Source organism: Ursus maritimus, unplaced genomic scaffold, assembly GCF_017311325.1.
Source record: "Ursus maritimus isolate PB19 unplaced genomic scaffold, ASM1731132v1 scaffold_11, whole genome shotgun sequence".
NCBI lineage: Eukaryota > Metazoa > Chordata > Mammalia > Carnivora > Ursidae > Ursus > Ursus maritimus.
In genome coordinates this window covers 4,467,314-4,487,440 of record NW_024423453.1, presented here as the reverse complement: position 1 = coordinate 4,487,440, position 20,127 = coordinate 4,467,314, and the positions used below count along the sequence as shown (strand labels likewise).

The 20,127-nt window shown below is 42.7% G+C and overlaps 1 protein-coding gene across 1 annotated transcript in view; it reads left to right on the top strand.

Annotated features, from left to right (window-relative positions):
• The window catches only part of ETNPPL (ethanolamine-phosphate phospho-lyase), a 19,074-nt gene extending 350 nt beyond the window's left edge, over positions 1–18,724 (top strand). Inside the window, exons 2-13 of the mRNA XM_040626221.1 lie at positions 2,897–3,015; positions 3,288–3,447; positions 5,261–5,335; positions 8,721–8,811; positions 9,734–9,850; positions 11,753–11,835; positions 12,429–12,654; positions 13,568–13,722; positions 14,376–14,465; positions 14,885–15,015; positions 16,226–16,293; positions 17,419–18,724. Of these exons, the coding sequence (XP_040482155.1) occupies positions 2,897–3,015; positions 3,288–3,447; positions 5,261–5,335; positions 8,721–8,811; positions 9,734–9,850; positions 11,753–11,835; positions 12,429–12,654; positions 13,568–13,722; positions 14,376–14,465; positions 14,885–15,015; positions 16,226–16,293; positions 17,419–17,547 (1,444 nt within the window). The 3' untranslated portion in view covers positions 17,548–18,724. The remainder of the gene's footprint in view (positions 1–2,896; positions 3,016–3,287; positions 3,448–5,260; positions 5,336–8,720; positions 8,812–9,733; positions 9,851–11,752; positions 11,836–12,428; positions 12,655–13,567; positions 13,723–14,375; positions 14,466–14,884; positions 15,016–16,225; positions 16,294–17,418) is intronic.
• Positions 18,725–20,127: the final 1,403 nt, after the last annotated feature.

Sequence of the window (20,127 nt, the reverse complement as noted above, 5' to 3'; positions counted from 1 at the left end):
CGCCCCCCGCCGCCCCCCGCCGCCCGTGCCGCCACGCCCTTAGCGCTCGCCGCCCCCCACCCGCGCGGTCCCGGCGCTCGGCACCCCGCGGACGAGTGGGGGCTGCCGGCGGCTGGAAGAGTGGCCCCGCGAGGGTTAATAGCCCCAGGAGGGGAGCTCCAGTCCAGGGATGGGCGCTGCCAGGGAAGATGGGTAGCTCTCCGCCAAATCCCACCAACTCGAACGTTTCTCCAAACTGGGAACTCAAAAATACTTTTGACAATGTCTGTGAAAACTAATTCTGACAGCTTTTGTTTTAAGGTGAACTTTTTCTTCTTGCGTGCTTGGTTAGATAAGGGGTTAATTAACGCAGGCAGTAAAAAAAAAAATTCCTTAAAACCACTTTCTTAAGGGTAAAATGCCGCTTACCCACCTTGGTCTCCCCAGCTGTGCCCTCATTACGATTAAAAAGTGCAGCGTTCTCTCCCGTCTACTTTTGTTCTGCTCGTGTTATAAACGCCTCGGTAAAACACTGGTAAGCCTACAGGACTGAACGTTAAGTCTGACCTGGGCTCTGGTCCTACTAGGGTGTCTCGTTACCTGTGTGACCTCTGTCAAATTACTTTAATTTCCTCTTCTGTGGAAGTAGAAGTAACATTCTGCTTCACAGGAGCAAGCAAGTGAGATTAATAAGCGTGATCTGGTTTTTAAAAAGGCACATGTAAGTATCAATGATGATTGTGGCCACTGTCAAATCAAAGGCCTGCAATAGTCACACGTAATTAACAAGCAGTGTCGCGGTGAACGTGAGAGAGGACTGGGGGACATAAGAAAGAAAAGAGGGGTGCCTGGGTGGCTCAGTCCTTAAGCGTCTGCCTTTGGCTCAGGGCGTGATCCCAGCGTTCTGGGATCGAGCCCCACATCGGGCTCCTCCGCTGTGAGCCTGCTTCTTCCTCTCCCACTCCCCCTACTTGTGTTCCCTCTCTTGTTGGCTGTCTCTCTCTGTCAAATAAATAAATAAAATCTTAAAATAAAATAAAATAAAATAAAATAAAATAAAATAAAATAAAATAAAAGAAAAGAGTTGGTATCCTCTTCCGAGAAATGCTTGGCAGCTGCTCATACTCATCTCTTGGTCTCAGCCAGGGAGGTTTCTAGATGGCCGTTTAGGAGACTGGTTGGAGCTCTCTCATCCCCGCATAGGGAAAGCCAAAATGGTCCAATTCCTCCCTCATTACCCAGTCACCGCCTTGTCCTTTTCTAGTCACCACTCCTTTCTGTTAGTTTTCAAGCCTGCATTGATTCCAATGCAAACCCAATGACTTGTACCGTGAACTGAAGAAATTCTGTGAAAGGAGGAATGTAGCCATGGACAACCTGAAAGAATTTTACCTAAAGTCTGAGTGGCAAGGTGGGAAAGTACCCTTAGCAAGGGAAGGTGAAGTCTGCAGTTAACAGCCCACATTCATGACAAAGGTTTTCTTTGGCTTTTAACTTAGAGGTATAAACTAACAGCTGGGATTGAACCAATTAGAAATTCTCACTAATTATTGTTTTCATTTTAACTGATGATGCTTAATCTGAGGCAATTTTAAATTAAGATTACCTATACACAATAATTCAAATACTTTCTAAACAGTTGCATATGAATTTAATATAGAAGCATCCAGTGTCCCTCCAAAATACCTCCAACGCATGTGGCTTTGTGTGTGTGTGTGTGTGTGTGTGTGCATGCAAAATCACCATAATAAAAATAATATATTTCAGGGACACTTGGGTGGCTCAGTGGGTTAAACATCCGCCTTCAACTCAGGGCATGATCCCAGGGTAATGGGATCCAGTCCAGCAACAGGCTCGTGGCGCAGCGGGGAGCCTGCTTCTTCCCCCGCCTGCTGCTCCCCTGCTTGTGCTCTCTCTCTCTGACAAATAAATAAATAAAATCTTTAAATACTACTACTAATAATAATAATGCTATATTCCATTTTGTTTCTACATGTCCGTAGGGCCAACATCAGAAACCTTTGTGATGTTTCTATGTTGCTAAAATTTATGTTACAGACATTCATCCAAATAACCAAAAATATGGATGGCTTTTTATTATGCTCAAAATAATGGATGAAGAGGTTAGAACAATAATTGGATTTCATTATTAAGAATGGAAAATCCATTTGATACAGGAAAAATGTCACTCAAAAGACTTGGAAATGGTCTCCTATAAAATCTCTTTTTTGGTATTTATACCCAATTTCTTTGTATTTAGCTTTCAGGGCTATTCGTTTCTTAACCTATTAGATCAGAAGGGGAGACAGAGAAAGCAAGCCAGCAAGCAAGTCTTGGGCTGCGGTATAGGACAGTCTACTTTCAAATTCTGTTGTTGTTTTTTTCATTTACTGGCTGTGTAATCTTGAACAAGTTTCTTGATATTTCTGTGCCTCAGTTTCCTCACCTATAAAAATGAGAATGATAAAACCCCTATTTCATAAGATTATTGGGAGGATTAAATGAAATGATATGATATTTGTAATATCTGTCAATTCCTGACACATAGTAAACCTCAAAAAAAGTTGTTTTTTTTTTTTTGTTTTCTGGTAGAACGAAACTTCCCAGAGGAAAATCAGTTATTGGTTTGTGTAATTAGAGTTGTCAGAGTTGATCCGTGTGCCTCTAAACAGCATTGTCAAACCATAGCCAATTTGACATAGAGGCACATGAAATGTGAGCGGGTCACCAATGGGGGTTAAGGTAAAAGGTTCCAGGCTAATATGAAATTTTAAGAAAAGAATAACGTATGTCACCTAGGTTGTGTTTTCCCTTTCTGTTTTGTAACTGTAATTTTCCACAGATCTTGACCTTCATTGAGAAGGAAAAACACTGAGCAGTCCTTCCAGACCAAAGTGTTTCCTTTCATTATTTCTAGACCCTCGTGCAAAGTTTTCTTTGCTGCGGATCCCATCAAAATAGTGCGAGCCCGGCGCCAGTACATGTTTGACGAGAGAGGTGAGCAGTACCTGGACTGCGTCAACAACGTGGCCCACGGTGAGTGTCCTGTCCCTGCTGTGCTGCGAAGGGCGCGTTTGTGGAGGAGGGCAGACACAGCCCCACTACTGTTTGCCCCGGGAGGTGCAGTGGCTGCTGCTCCTGGGCTGGACGGGCCCAGTAGTCCTAGCCCGGAAAGGTGACAGCACAGCGCGGGAGGCAGAGAAGCTCTGCTTTTTTCTTTTTCCCGTTTCCCTTGCTTCAGAATCCCCCTCACTTCAGGAATTTAGAATTCTAATTCCTTTTTTGGGTTTTTGTCTTCTGCATTTTAGTGGGACACTGTCACCCAGAAGTGGTCAAGGCTGCCCTGAAACAGATGGAACTGCTAAACACAAATTCTCGATTCCTCCACGACAATATTGTGGAGTATGCCAGGCGCCTCTCGGCAACCCTGCCGGAGAAACTCTCTGTCTGCTATTTTACAAATTCAGGGTATGTTTCCAGGTCCCCCCCCATTCCCACCAATCTGGTTTTTCACTCTCTCACACATACCTTTCTTCTTGATTCCTGGTGGAGCCCAGACATCTAGGAAGGTTTCCCTAGGTTCTCGACGTTTACTAAGTGACCACACGATGGGGCCCTAATGGTTCTGTTCCTCTGGCTTCACTTCATGAGCTTGGGGTCCATAGGGTCCCCAACAGCGTGTTCTAGGGGTTTTGACCCGGCCACTCAGGATTAACACGTGCATGCCACTCAACTTCTTATTCCCATGGCTTCCTCGGGCAAAGATGGGGAAAGCTTACCGGGCATGCTGCAGCAGCCCTGAACGGTAGGTGCCTGGGTGGAAACCATGGCAAAAATATCCAAGCCTGGGGTTCAAGCGAGAAAACCCAACCCGTCAAATGGCCCCACCTCCCCAGGAAGCGGAGTAAGTAGCTAGAGAATCAGTGGGCCTACATGGTTTCTTTAAGGCATGAATGAGGGGTTGTAGCGAAGAAAGAATTCTACTAAATGAGCTGTAACTTTCGTAAGACCTTTGATTGACTTGTTTCTTAGGCACTTGAACATTTCCTCAACACAAATACAAAAAAGGAAGAAGTAAATTCAAAAGAATAGATATGTGCCAACTTTTAAATTCTGTAAATTCAAGTTATATATCCATTCTGTGGAATATGATGCAGACATTAAAAATATGTTTTTGGAAATACACGTCTAATGATGTGAAAAGCTCGCAATGCAACATTTTATGGGGAGGAAAGCTGTGCATACAGTGTATACTCATTTTTAAAATTATGTATATGTATAAATGTAATAAAACGATTAGAGATTCTGCGAATGTTCGAGGATACGATTCTGTGATTCACTTTCATGTTTGCAATGAGATTTTAAAACCAAATTTATAAGGAGAAGATCATCCCTTTTTCTTTGTAAAGAATTAAGGTATTTTAGGATCTAACATGTTGTTATAAAGCATTTTTGCCTTCAATAAATTAAATACCATAACATTTGACTTTCATTTCTAAAGAATCCTATACTGTCAAAGTGGGGTTGCCCCAAAGAACAGTCGCCAGAGACTGGATAGGATAGAGCCTGGACTGGTACAAAGGGTAATCTTGAAGTTAAATAGACTTCAGGCAGAATGCTGCCTCTACCTCTTATTAGCTGTGAGAGCTTAACCTGCCTCCTGAACCTCTCTGAGGCTCTTTCTTCATCCATAAAAAGGAGATGGCAGCACTTGCCTTGCAAGGACTTATGAGAATAAATGCAAGCAAAACTCTCAGCACGCTGTCTGGCAGATAGTCAACATCCCACAAATGATTATTTTCTTCTTCTGTGTCTGAGTCCTATATATGGGCTATCTAAGCCACATAGAAAAATTATGATTTTTATTTTATCGAGAAGGAGCCGATCAAATATTGGGTCAGTACAACATAGTGTAGTGGTCGAGTTGATGGGCTCTCACACTCCCATTCCTCCCTTTGAGATCAGGCTTAATGCGGGCTTCCTAACATCCTCAAAGTTAGTCACCTACTCATGGGGCTGAATTGGGAAGAAGTTTGAAACGAGCAGGGTATCCTTTGAATTGGGTTTGTTCTGTGTGTCTCATTCTTTATCAAAGACATTGTATTAGAAGGATGGAGTGAGATTGCTGGGTGGACCAGACTAAAAGGGAAAGAGAGGACTTCCACTTCTTGCCCCATATATTTCTGAAAAACCAGGATCTTACAACTTTTGTAATTAACATTTTCAAGTATTTTAAAAAGAGCTTATGGCACCTTGCCCCCTCTCTGTGTTCTCTTAATAGATCTGAAGCCAATGACTTAGCCTTACGTTTGGCTCGGCAGTTCAGAGGCCACCAAGACGTGATCACCCTTGACCAGTAAGTTTGGGGCAAGACTTCTAAGCCAGAAGCTCCTTCAAGAGACAACATTGTATTGATCCTGTCCATACTGATGCTACGAGCACACGGGGAGGAGGGCGGGTATGCGGCACAACGATCTTATTAGGCAGTAAGGTATCAAGGCCAACCGAGGCTCGGAGGATACTTAATTCCGTCCAAGTTCCTGCAAACAGGGGAGGCTCTCTTGGACGCTCTTATCGTGGCCTCATGGGCTTTGCATGAATCATCGACTGTTTATTGAGACACTATAGTGAGTAACCCAATATTTTCCAAAATAAAAATGTAATTGATTTCTTCAAACTCTATACGTTCACGTCAGTGTTGTGGTTATCCACTGTAATCAATTTAAAAGATAACAATTTAGAGAAAAGTTTGAAGAAAATAAGAAACCAAGTAAAAGATAGTACTTTCTCATTAGTTTGCAACCATTACCAGCCATTGTTTAATCTCATCTCCTTAACATGAATTTAGTACATTTTAAACAAGAAAGCTGACAACCCCCATTTTTATTAAGATTTTTTCTTTTACCTTTTTTTCTACGTCTCCACCACACTAATGTCAGACACAGAGGGTTAAATTGAACACATACTCACTTCTTGCCCTTACATAGGCTTCTCTTGTTTTCTGTTTCAGGTCATCTATTCACTTCCTATTTCTGCTATAACAAACTACAGCAAGCGCAGTGGCTTAAGAACAAGAATTTATTTCCCCACCGTTCTGTAGGTCAGAAATCCAAAATGGGTCTTCACTGGGCCAAAATCAAGGTGTTAACAGGACTGTGCTCCTTCTGGAGGCTTCTTCTGTTTCCTTGCTTTGTCCGGCTTGGAGAGGCTGCCTGCATTCCTTGCTTGGGGTTTCCCCTCTTCATCTTCAGAGCGGCCATTGCGCCACCCTTACCTCGCCTCCCCTGCCTCTGACCGCCATTCCCCTGCCTCCTCCTTTCACTTGTAAAGACTTGTGATCCCATTGGACCCTCCAGGATTATCTCTCCATCTCAAGATTCTTACTTCAATCACATCTGCAAGGGCCCCTTTGCCATGTGACCTATTCCTAGGTCCCCAGGACTAGCGTGCGGGCATGTTAGGAGGTGGCGTGTTCTGCCTACCACAGCTGCCTCTGGTTCTTTTTTATTCCCATTCTCCCCCGCCTATGGACGACTATTCTAATGCGTCAAATGTCGACCTTTTATTTTTGTATTCTTATTAATGTATATTATTTTATGTGAATCTGTTTTAATTTTACAAAAATTGCTATAAATCTCTCTCCGTTGCGAACCTTTTTCCCTCAACACTATTCAAGACTATATTGCTGGATGTACATCCACTCTTCTGACACAGTGCTGCCTCTTAGAAATATAATGTGAGCCACATAAGGCATTTAAAATTTTCTGATAGCCAATATATTCAAAATATCGTTTCAACAGTTAATCAATGTAAAATATATTAAGATTTCTCCTTTTTTTAAATTAAATCTTTAAAATCTAATGTGCGTCTTATACTTACTGCACATCTCAATTCAGACTAACTGCATTTCAAGCACTCAGTAGCCACATGTGGCCAGTGGCTGCCATAGGGGACAACGCAACTCAAACTATTGAACTCCCCCCACCCTACAGATGGACACTGTCACTGTCCTTTCCTCCTTGCTACCACAAGTGACTCTGCAATGAGCATCCTTGTATATGTGACCTTCTGGACATTTTTAAGAAGTTCTTAGGGATAAACACCCAGAAACAGGATTGCTAGGCCATAGGGGTCCTATAAACACTGTTAATTTGACTAAATATTGCCAGATCAGTCTCCAGAATGATTGCAACACTACACAGTGCATGAAATTTCCCATTTTCCTCTATCCTCACCGAAAACTTATAGTATCCTGCCTCCTCATTTTTTCTTTTGTTAAAAATAACAGTCCAATAACTATAAAATGGTGTCATTGTTGTTTTAATTTGCAATTTTCTAATAATGAATTTGGGTATCTTGTCATATACTTACATGCATTTGTGATTTCTCTTCTAAAAATTACCTGTTCATATTCTTTGCCCATTTTTCTATTGAGATTTCCATCTGTTTCTTGTTGGTTTGTGTTTGCTTATATAGTCTAGATCAAAAGATCTCAACCTTGACCGTATCTTAAAATCTGGGGGGCGGGGGGGATTTATTTAAATGCCAATGCCCAAGCCCCACCCCAGACCAATTAAAGAAAATCAGTGGTGGATCCCAGGAAACAGTATATATTTTGCAGTTTCCCAAGTGGTTCTACTATGCAGGCAGAGTTGAGAACCACCACTGTGATCATTAATCTCTTTTAGTTTGCAACATTTCAAATGTCTTTTCCCTCTATCATCTGTCTTTTAGCTTTGTCCATGGTATCCTTCAACTGAAATCTTTAATTTTCATCAAATCAAATAGATAAAATTTTTGTCGTATGGTTTATGTGCTCTAAGTTTTGTTAATATAGCTCCCCCTACACCCACCACAGCCCCCAGATCACAAAGATGTTTTCTTCGTTATCTTCTACTGCCTCATATGAAATCCACCTGGTGTCCACTGTGTTACATTTATGTGTGGCGGTGTCTCCGTGCTGGCCTTCTGCCCAGTTTTCTCTTTGTTCTCATTCTGACACATACTTGCTGATACATACGTATCCTTCTGACACTTACTGTGGTTCTGTAGCATCTTTAATCTTGCTAATGGAAGTCCTCTCTCTTTGTTTTATCTATTCATGGACTTTTAAAAATTTCCTTTCCAGATCTCCCACTTATGCCTCTGGGCAAGAAACAGGAAAGGAAATATCATAGCCACCAGTATTTTAAGCAAGAGAAAGGAATCTCATAGCCACTTGGTCATGTCCCAATCTTAGCTCTTCCCGAAGAGACCTTCTGCTCTTACCAACTTGTGTTTGCCCAGCATATGCAGTCCGATATCCCATAGAAACCATTCCAGACAGAAACAGCCCATTCTGTGATATAAAGTTGTTTTTAAAATACACTAAGATGTAGCTGTCAAATACATTTAAAGAATACATACTTAACAAATTTTCCACGATGCTATAGAAAATAATTTTTGCATTTAGACTATCTAATTTAGCACATTTAATATCATCCTAAGAAATCAAGTTTTTTTTTTCCTGCTTAAAAAAAAATTGTCTATGAGGATCCATACTTGGTTTCCTATGTGTTTTATTATATGAATAAGGAGAACTGGACAAATTAAGGCCAGTCTTGCCATGAAGAATTAGATCCTGTGTAGTTAAATCTGGCACTAAAGTTGAGATTCTCCTAGATGATGCATACTGCTGTTTTTCTTATACTCCAAAAACTTCTTCTCTGAGTGATTTTGGTTACTGTTCTTTCTCTTTTCAGTGCTTATCATGGTCACCTATCATCTTTAATTGAGATCAGTCCATATAAATTCCGAAAGGGCAAAGATGTCAAGAAAGCATTTGTGCACGTGGTAAGTAACTTAGAGTCCAAGAATCAGAAAGCTGGCACTGGGAGGATGCCTAACGATACTCCAGTCCAATCCTTTCATCAAAATGAAACTGTGAAAAAGAGACTAAGATCTAGAACGGTTGTGTGACTTACTAAAGTCAAAAAGCCGGTTAATGACAGGATGTGGTTTAAAATCCATTGATGAGTATCGCAATTAGCAAATTAGCATGGTGGTAGTGAAGGCTATTATTCACAGCTATCATTTTATTTTTCTCGCCTTTTGGTCTTCAATTACTTTTCCCGTCTACTGATACCAGCCTGAAATTTGGAGTTGAATCTAGTGTGTATGCATGTCCCAAAATTAAACTGCTCTACGCTTAAGTATCATATAGAGTAATGAAGTCAAATAAATAGTAAAGAAAATAAAGAAACCAATCGAGTTGTTGTTGAAACTCTCAAACTCCTTTGGTTTAATTAAGGATCAGTAGACTCTCTTAAGAGAATCAATTCCTTCTTTCAAAATGGTGAGACCTGGCACCAGGGCGAAGGCATTCTAGTTTTTGGAATGATTAGAATTTGCTGTATAGTTGGTAAGTGTTGGTTTATCTTCAGTGTAGAATAGTTAATACAATTTTCATCCATTGAAATTTTCAAAAACAATAATCACACTTGTTGATTTGAATTTGCTCTTGATTCGAACAGGGATGTAGTCTTGACTTACAGAGGTCTCAGAGCAAATCCAGGCTCCTGGTCACAATGCAAAGACCTTAGTTTTCACAGAATTCAGAAATGTTAAGGGAAAAAAACAAAAGAACCGAGAGTCACTTAAACCCGCACGGTCACCTTTCCAATACGCTCTTGTGGGGAAATGCCTTTTTTTTTTTTTAAAGTTCATTCGTCCGCAAGGTAAATCTTGAGAAACTCCACCTTTTGGTTGTTTCCAGGCACCAACTCCAGATACTTACAGAGGCAAATACAGGGAAGATCACGCAGACCCAGCCAGCGCTTACGCAGATGAAGTAAAGGAAATTATTGAAGAAGCTCATAACAGTGGAAGGAAGGTTTGTATTTACAGCTTTGGAAACAGCTTAACACCTTTTATAAAGTGGATGGAAATCACTGTGACACACTGGAGAGGTGGAAAAGGATTAGATCTCCATTCCCTTTCTGTTTTTCTCTGCTTACCTTTCACTCAGTTCGTATTTCAGAAAGTGCATTATTATGATCATGCCTCTAAGACTATGCATTTTTATTTATTCTGGAAACACCATCACTATGCCTATTCCGGAACTGGTGGCCTAATTCTCACATTCCCAGTGGGATGCAGACTCTGGTCCAAAGCGGTAGGGGGAGAGGGAGTTAGGAAAGGCGACGGCCCGTGGACAGATTCTTCCAAATGAAAGTAGCATGGGGGGAGGGGCGCTGATAAATGAGGAAGGGAAAGGAGGAAGCACGGTGGCCCTGGGACCTCTGAACCAGTGCGGGCTCCTGGGCTCGGGAAGCCTCGCTGCTTCCCTCAGACTGGTTCAATGTGCCTGAAGCCGCAGAGCCTGGGTTAGCTAAGGCAGAACGAACGCTTCTCCAAGCTGAGCCTGGGCTTCAAAGACAGAACCAGAATCCTCCAGAGTAAGAACAAGAGTTTCCATTTTCTCAGTCTTCACCCTACTCTCTTCAGCCTAACACAGATTTTCAGCCCGTTTGGGGGTTACTTATGTGGAGTTTTAAAGAGATTTGAGACGTGCTTCGCCTTTAAACTGGCTTATAGCATCAACATGGCAGTAATAAAAAATCTTAACTGAGATAAAAATGAAGGCTTGCTTTTTCCAATGCAACTATTTTTATCTGAGTGACTGGAGAGTCGTTTGCATTTCTTAACTCTTTTCTTCCCATCCTGTTCATTTGTCGGGTCTGCAGATGTGATATCTGTGTAGCTAGCCCTGACCGCCCCTGTTATGGGGGCCTTCATATGCTTTTCTTCTTCAGGGGTAACCCATACCTCCTTACACAAATGGTAAAGAGTGCTTCCAGAAAAATGTTTACATTCCCAAGATCACATGGTCTTTTTGCTGCTAAAAGGCTTTGGATAACTTTTTGAGAACATTAGCATTCAGTAGTTATGACCCGATGCTGTCCTGTTAACAATTCTGAAAGCAATGAGCAAATATAAGACAGATGCTTCAGGATATTAGATGTGCTCGCAAAGTCAGGGGATTTTAGAGAAGCAATCTCTTAAGTCCACTGGCTTCATTTGATAGCTAATAAATGAAATATTTAAAAGTGAAGAGCTTAAGCCAAGGTAATATAGCTACTGAGCCATAGTCCAGACGAAAACCTCGGTTCTCTTGACTTCATATCTCATCTCATCTATGCTTTCTCTTCTTGATTCTTTTCTACTCCTCCTTTCTTCCCTCTAGAGCGTTTGCTCTGCAATGGCTCTTGTGAATTGCCTCATTCCGTTAAGTCTGGTTCAGGGTAAGAACTAGAAATACAGCACAATAACTGACGCGTGTGGCCACCAGTCACCCTCCCCTTTCCTGAGAGCAGATTCAGGCTCAGGCAGTCAATACCCAGCTGAGGAAACAGGCACCAGGATAATGGGTTTAGAACCTGGGTGATTTTTTAGAAGTTCATGTCAAAGACTGACCAAAACATCGTTCTCATTCAGTTGACCCTAACGAAAACACTGCATTTGAATTAATAATGGGGAACTGGAGGTTGCCTTCTCCTCCGTTTCTCGTGGTAGTTTCACTGGTACTCTAGAATTTCAGAAACGGGTGAATTTCAGATCAGTTGCTTTTCCAGCATGGACATCTCTTCTTTTCTTTGTTATCAAGTGTCTATTTGCCACTTGCCACAGGGCCATTCCCAACCATTTTGAAAATAACCTGCTCTGTAAGAAGTCCTCTTTTCTAGGGGGTTCAAGGGGGACCTAATGGACTTTGACCCCATCTTTTCTTGTATAGATTGCTGCCTTTATTGCTGAATCCATGCAGAGTTGTGGCGGACAAATAATTCCTCCAGCAGGCTACTTCCAGAAAGTGGCGGAGTATGTACTTGACTTGGGCACTCTTGGGCAGACTGAAGGCTCTGTGACAGTTCTGCGAGGCCGTACTGCTTAAAATATTGAAGTGCTTCCAGACTAGCTGGCAAAAGCCACTTCGGCATGCCTGCCACACCAGGGCTCCCCAGAACCCTCCACTTTCCCAAGATCCAGCAAATAAAGGATTTACACGTGGCCCAGTGGAGGGGGGCCTCCGGGGCTCTGCTCCAGTCCCCAGCTGGCATCCTCTCCAGCCCATGCCTTACCGATGAGGAAACATTTGAAGATTAACCCTGCGAAACACTACCTCTTGTTCACTTCTTTCTCTTCCCACTTAAAATGCCACAGTTGAGCTTACTTGAAGCAGCACAAACCTAAATAATAAGAATATGTCAACTCTGGAAATTATGGGATTATAGTTCAAAGTCAGTGACATCACGTAGATGTCACTGGGGGTTTGAGCACGGAAATGTTTTTGACAACGATTCCAGACCTCAAGTTAACATTTTTTTTTAAGTCCTCCATAATCTGTATCTTTGTGGGTGGGTTTGGGGACTCTCGGTGACCTGAAGACGTTAGACTTCCCTTTTGCTTTTCAGATACGTACACAGAGCGGGAGGTGTGTTTATAGCCGATGAAGTTCAGGTGGGCTTTGGCCGAGTTGGGAAGCATTTCTGGAGCTTCCAAATGCATGGTGAAGACTTTGTTCCAGACATTGTCACAATGGGAAAACCCATGGGCAATGGCCACCCAATGGCATGTGTGGTAACAACCAAAGAAATTGCAGAAGCCTTCAGCAGTTCCGGGATGGAATATTTCAATACGGTACGTGTTGGCCTCCTGGTTTATGCTAAGAGGGAAAAATACTGTGTGTTCTTACACTTCTTGCCAATGTAGTAAAGAATAAAGAATAAAGTTCAGTATTGCCAGCTAACCACCCCCAGGATCTTAGCCAAACTTTGATCTAACCATATTTCATCCTATCTGGCATAAATTCTCCTTGTATTTTTCCTTGTGTATCTTTCCCCTTTCTAAAATGATAAATTGTTCCAGTGATAGATGGTTGCCTTGCTAAGCTCTAGAGGTTATGATGTTTCATCCACAGATGATATGATCTTCTTTATTTTGTATCACATTTAAATTCCCCAAACATTTCTAAAGTGTTTAGATGATACAGTACTATAAATGTTATATGGCTGTCACAGGAGATACTAAATTTTCTATCTTTGGGAAATTTTATTTCCTTGGTTTTACCCCCAAAAGTCATGAACTTTAAGCTTGGAAAAATTATTATAGTTTGTGCCGTATATGTAATAGGACTTGTGACAACTAAAAGTAAGATTCAAATCTAAGGATATAAATTATTTGGAGAAAATGTCATTGCTTAGCTGTTTTCACACAATTGTTCAGGGACAGAAGCCCCTATCCCCCTCACTGAACCACACTCTGAAATCCTCAGTTCCCAATGCAGTATCTGGTTTTTGTTTGGATGAACTAATAAATTCCCTGATAGTCTTCCATACCAATTATGCAGCATGGAGAATGTAATTTGGAATGAATTTTTACTCAGTCGTAAACAAATAGAATCACATTATATTCTAAAACTAAAAAGTTTACAGCACAAGGGAAAAATTTATTGAAATTATATCTTTACCTGCTTATGTATGAGCCAAATTTCTCATAGATGAAGCAATACCACTAATTCAACCATTATGGTTTTTAAATCTTTTTTCTGCAGTATGGAGGAAATCCAGTATCTTCTGCTGTTGGTTTGGCTGTCCTGAATATAATTGAAAATGAAGACCTTCAAGGAAATGCCACTAGAGTAGGGGATTATCTTACTGAGTTACTCAATAAACAGAAGGCTAAACATACTTTGATAGGAGACATCAGGTATGTTTATCATGAACTTGTCATGTGGTTATTCATTTTTCCAATGAAAATAGTTTAAATTTTATCTTGTAAATTTAAATAAATTACATAAAACTAAATCTAGAAAACACTAAAAAACATAAAAGAACAAAACTCGTTCTTAATCCAGAACCCTGATATCACCACTGTTAACTTTTGGGTGTATATCTTTCTCGACTTTCATACTTAAAAAATAAATAAATAAAGCCAATATAATTTCAACCCCTAAAAGGTGAGAAGGAACTTAAAGTAACGCTAAATGATTTATTAAAAGTTATTTAAAATGACATCCCGGAAAACTTGATATTTTTCATAGATATATGTAAGCATGAAACATTTATCACCATCAATGTCCTGAGAAACTAAATAGCATAAGAAGGTTGTTTTTAAGACTTTTTCTTTTACAATTAAGTAAAGAAAAAAACTGGATGACAAAACCAACTCGGTGCAAAAACTGGAAAGACCTGTGTCACCGGATTGATACCTTGGATTAGCTAGAATCAATAACAGTTACCCCTACAGGGAATCATATCCAGCTTCAAATTAAACTGAAGTTTGGGGACAGCGTTAATATTGGATGACAATGCAGCGTCTGGTAGAGCATCTGTCAAGTGTTCTTTCTTTACCTTCCTCAGGGGCGTTGGCCTGTTTATCGGAATTGACTTGGTGAAGGACCGTCAGAAAAGGACCCCTGCCACAGAGGAGGCCCAACACGTCATCTACAAGTAAGTGCACCCTCACACCTGACTGGTGTCCGGGTTTGAAACATGCCCCTCCCCCGACTTGAAAGCTTCTTTTACTTCCTCCCACCTCTCCAAATAAGAAAAGCCGGCGATGCATGCAGTTTATAAATGTGGGCTGCTTGCATGAGAATACCGAACTGCTCTCTGTTCACATCTTTTTTTTTTTTAAGATTTTATTTGTTTGAGAGAGAGCATGAGCAGGAGGAGAGGCAGAGGGAGAGGGAAGAGCAGGCTCCCCGCTGAGCAGGGACCCCAATGTGCCCTAGGACCCAGACACCATGACCTGAGCCAAAGGCGGACGCCTAACCGACTGAGTCACCCACGCGCCCCTGTTCACATCATTCTTAAATAACCTTGGTTACCAGCTGTATGCACTCACACGTATCTCCTGCACTAATTAGGATGAAAGAAAAGCGAGTCCTTCTCAGTGCCGACGGACCTCACAGAAATGTGCTTAAAATAAAACCACCCATGTGCTTCACGGAAGAAGATGCGAAGTTTATGGTGGACCAGCTTGACGAGATTCTAACAGGTCTGTTCACAGACATTCCAGATGTCTCCCTGTCCCGCACCCGGTCATACGTGACGCTGCGTGTTGTTCTTCATGTCAGAAGGGAAGGCGCTTGGAAATGAATGTGTAACTTTGTGGCACTAGAAAAAGATAGCTGAAAAGTAATAACTATGTAGACTCTGAGTTAATTCCCAATTTTCTGTTTGCACTCCCACAAGTCCAGATCTGGGTTTTTAAGGAACCGACACGACCTTATTTTTCCCTATTTTCACTTTTTTAAAAAAACAGCATGGCTGCCTTGCCCCGCCCACCACAGCTGCTGCAGTGTAGGGAGTTTTAGGGTTCTACCAGGGAAACTGGAGAAACATTATTAATAAATTTACAGGTTACAGGTTAACAATTCTTTGCTATATCCTGAATGATTAACTTGCGTGTGTATTTCACTTATTACCTTTCCCTTTTGAGACTTTTCGTTTGTCATTCAGAACTATCCCTGTCATAGGAATTTACCTTTTGCTTCCCTATGTTATATAATTATGTTCATTTGGTTTTTGTTATGAGCATAAATTGAGCTTGAAAAGTAAACTAGCGACATAAAACCATGTTGGAAAATGCAATGTACTGTCAAATGTTAGAACACTTTTGGTTTTGCTTTAGTTATATTTTTAACATTCAACTTCTCTGCTCCCTTCTCAGACTTTTGGGGTTAGGGTAAGTCTGATAAGCCAGGAATCGATACAGCATTCAAAATAGATCATCAGTGTTGGAAAAATGGGGAGTCAACCTAAGTTATCTGTAATATGGTCACTGTCTTTGGACCGAGAGCACGCTCACACCCACACCTGGCAAGCATTCCTCACACACCTGCATTTCCTCTGGTCCTTTGAAGGGCCGCGTGGAAGGAAGAGTATAGGATGGGGCAAGTCTTGTCACCATTGCTTCAAAGGCATCTCAGAGCTGGGGTGTTAATAGCGGTGGGCCGAAGAGTTTCCTTTGAATAAAGTGAACGAGGCATACTTAACCCAGGTTCAGTGCCCCTTGTAAATGATAATGACGAAATGCGGCGATTAAAGTTTAAAAGCAGCAACTCTAATAGGGACACGTTTTAAGCACATTACATTTACTTCTCAATTCTTCATTAAAGGTATTTCTATAGATACCAAAAAGGTTTTTTTTTCTTTTAAAGATTTTTATGTTATCTGTCTTCTCCATTGTATCTTCCTTGACGTAGTTTTAGAAGAAGCCATTGGAGCCCAAAGTGAGAGTGTGATCTCTGAGAGTGCTCCGTGCAGAGCAAAGGTAAGAAAGAGTCTGCTACTCTGTTTTTAGGGGGAAAAGTTTAAAACTTTGGAAAACTGACTAAAAGGAATGCAAATTTTAAAAAGTTATACAATAACCTTTAGAATAAAATCCACCTTTGCTGGGGTTGGCTTATTGTTGCCATTTTGAGTGCACGATCACATTTTAAAGCAAGTGTCATACCATTTGAAAGAAAGAAAGCCAAAGAGCTATTCTTAGAGGACCATTCCCATACTCCCAAAACCCCTCAGGCCTGCAAAGGGAATAGGCAAAACATAGAGAGAAATGATACAGACGTCCCAAGCTCCTTCCTGTTTGTCTGAGGGCCACCTGACACGGGCTCGGATTCCCACACATCACTCTTTAGAATCAGCAGAAGCCCTGGCAGCGTGGCTCCGAAAGGCCAGGGTTTGGTCCTGGATGGCGGCCGGGGCCTGGGAACCCTCTGGCAACAAGTGGCCTAGTTTGTGCATTTGGTGTGCTTCCAGCAGAGGGCCTTTCCATTCTCTCCCGGAGCTGCCCAGGGTGTGAGAAAGCGCTCCCCGGCTCAGGAAACAGGCGAACACTTGAGAGGCTTTGGTGCCTAATCTGCTATTTGTTTATGACTTCGATGCATAAAGGAACACTCAGTGCCTCCAGCCCGCCTGCACCTACCGAGCCGCCAGCAAAGCCCTTTTCCTGGTGCGAAAACATTAGGCTCTTTGAATGAGAGCAGATGATTTGCTAACAGGACTGCTCTGTCTCCTGGTGGGACACAAACCAATTCTAGCAAGCCATTCTTATCTGCAGTTTGAGACGCGCTTACCCAGTCCAGGACAGAACCATAGCTGAGAACTGAGCGAGCTTTGACAAGGAGCTTTCAGGAGAAGGGAGCTCGTGGGAAATCGCACACTGGAGTTAGCACACGTGTTCCTGGAGTTTGGGCTGGGCGTCCCGGATTTTATGTTGACATTGCATTTCGGACGTCTATGGAAGAAAGTAGCCAGGGTGAGGGAGGACTGCGTAGCGCTGTAGTGTCGTGTCTCGCTGAGCTGGGCTGCTGGCCCGTTGAGTCAGCCCCACAGAGGCTGGGGTGGGGGGGAGGGGAGGGACAGGCCCGCTGGAGTCTGTGCGCCTGTCTTGCAGATGCCGAACGAAGCACGCTCAGAACGGCTCAGTGACGGCACCTCGGAGCCCAGGGAGAACCCCAGCCGAAAGAGAAACGGACTGTGCACAGATAAACATTCCCTGCTCAGTAAGAGGCTCAGGACATGAGAGATTAACACTGCAAAGCGGAATAAATGTCCAGGGTTATAGAGAATCACTGGAAGTGCCTCTTCTCTTAGCAGCTCCATCGCACCCTCTAACGGTAGAATTTGCATTCCATTCCGATGTGTAAATAAAAAGGTAACCGAGTGAAAAGAATAAGCCAGGTGATAATGAAGCCATGTCAAGATGACTAGTTCAGCCTCTAGCCTGTTAATTCCTTACTTGAGATTTCTGAAAGTACTTTATTTATTCTACTAAATTTATGCTTCAAATTGAAAATGAAGTTGGCAGTTCTACTTCGCATGTTTTAATGTTTGAAATGAGAGGGCAAAGCACACGAGGTTCCTTAACTTTGGAGACTTAGTGCCTTAAAATATGAAGAAATCATTCTTTATTGATTTAATTTATATATATATTTGTGGGGGGCTATAATAAAAGATGTTGTAGACTAAAACATTTTTACCAGAAAAGTGTACCCTTCTTTTGCTGAGAATATTAGGGCTGGTGAAATCAAAGCCATTTGGAAAACAGCACATACAGCAAATGTTAAGAAGTCAGTGGATAACTCAGACCTCTGGCTGAGGACCAGGTCAGTCAAGATCGTGTGGAGTCGTGGCGGGGGCCCGGTGGCAGCAGGGAGGACAAGGAATACACTCGGAAACGCTCACACGGACGTAGCTGGAACAGCAGTGCCAGCCAAAGCACTCTGTTCAGTCAGGAGACCTCAGCTCTGTCTCCGTCAGAGTCTGTCACCTTGACAGTCACTTGCTTGTCAGGTAGGAAGGTACCTTTCAACCAGGCATCTTCCTTTCTCATCAGGTTTAGCAGTACCCAGCCCACGCCCACACACACGAGAATGGGAGCACACACACATTTGTAAGCAGACGTTGGCCAAGGGAAGTGAGGAAATCTGGAACCTCAAGGGTCTCTTTGAAACATGAGACATTCACTTGGAGGCCAATGTACTGAACCGGAAGAAATTTGAATGTTAGTATTCACTTCCCATTCTCTCTCTATCGCCTTCCTATGACTTATTAAACTTTGTATTTGGGGTTTTGATCCATACGGGAGAAAGAATAATTTTGCCAAGGCTGTTTCATGACAACTGAGAGGGATGTTGAGAGGAAAATTAATTGTAAAATCTTCCTTTCTGAGTTTGTCATTGATTAAAATGCTATTTAAAAAGCAAGGTCTCATTACTAAATACTTTTCCTCCTAAAAGGATCACTGATTCTGTGGGTTCTGGCTACATAATACTGAGGCTGGTTCCCAGGAGCTGCTGAAAACGAGGGAGTGTAGAGGTCTCTGTGGCTGGCTTCTAAGGAAGACCTAGTCAGATCTTTCACAACACAGGTCAACACCCCCATGAGCACCGCTCGTGGGCATGCTCAGACAGTACTTGTCTGCTTTTCTTTCTGCAGCAGCTATCCATGTTCAAGAGAGAGAGGAGAAAACAACCCATACCGGTGTTACAAGTTTTCCAAGTATAAAATAAGAGAAAATTAAGACTTTATTATTTGATATACCCCACTCTTCTTCATTGCCTATAATTTAGGGTTCCATAATAAGGAGGAGAGATCTAGAAATAAGTAACACCTTCCCAAATGCAGCAGAGACTCTGTGTGTGTGAGGTTCCTGGTAACTGTCTCATTTCTGTGGCATCACAATTGAGGTTGTGTCAGTTCGGGTCCCGTGGGTCTCTAGATCTAGTCCCAAGACAGATCTAACACCAAGATCGTTGGACGCACAAGCGATGGACTAGGGCTAGTGCCTGTGAAAGATAAAGGAGCAAAGAAGCAGGAGTCACCAGGAAAAGCTTTCGGGTCTGACACATATGAAAAGAGAAGAGCCAGAGAGGAGATCTGAGTAGGAGGAGCCTCAGGCTGAGATGCAGCTCTGCGAAAAGTCTCTGCCAGTGCGCTGGGGACTCGGGCTCGCGAACTGCGCGTACGGAAATGCAGGCAGGGATGACAGGGCCCTGGGGAGCCCCACTGCCTTCCCTCACTGACCGGGAGTCCCCAGCAAGCACGTATCCAGCTCAAAGGCTGCTGTGGATCTTGGAGATGCTGTAGCTGGAAGCTGTCAGGGGACTGCACCCTCACCACAGGCTCCCTCTTGAAGGAGAGCCGAGCAGCACACCCCCATGGCTGCCACGGTCGGGCCCTTGTGCCGCACAGCTCCACTTCCTCGCACGTTTGGGAGGTAGCTCTTCAGTGGTCCCTGTGCATCACTCTTCCTCAGGGAAGACTCAGAAGAGTGAGTTTAACAGAGCAAACTACAACTCCTGTCACTGCAAGTAGTCTCGGGGCCACACTGGTACTCATCGCCTCCCTTCTGTGCTACTGAAATTCCACTCACCCTCGGCCATCACTCTGGATGTCCTAGCAGTGGCATATCTCAAGCCCTCATTCCTAAGACATGTGAACCTCTAGAAACCATGCCTTTCTCAGGCAGGGGCTGAGGCACTGTCCATTACAGTTCCAATTAGGCAAGAAGTGCCAAGAGACATCAAAGTGTACCAGCTGAGTTTCCCACGTATCCTGCCTCCCCCACTGTGGAACAGCAGCCCTACCTCCTCCTGCTGAT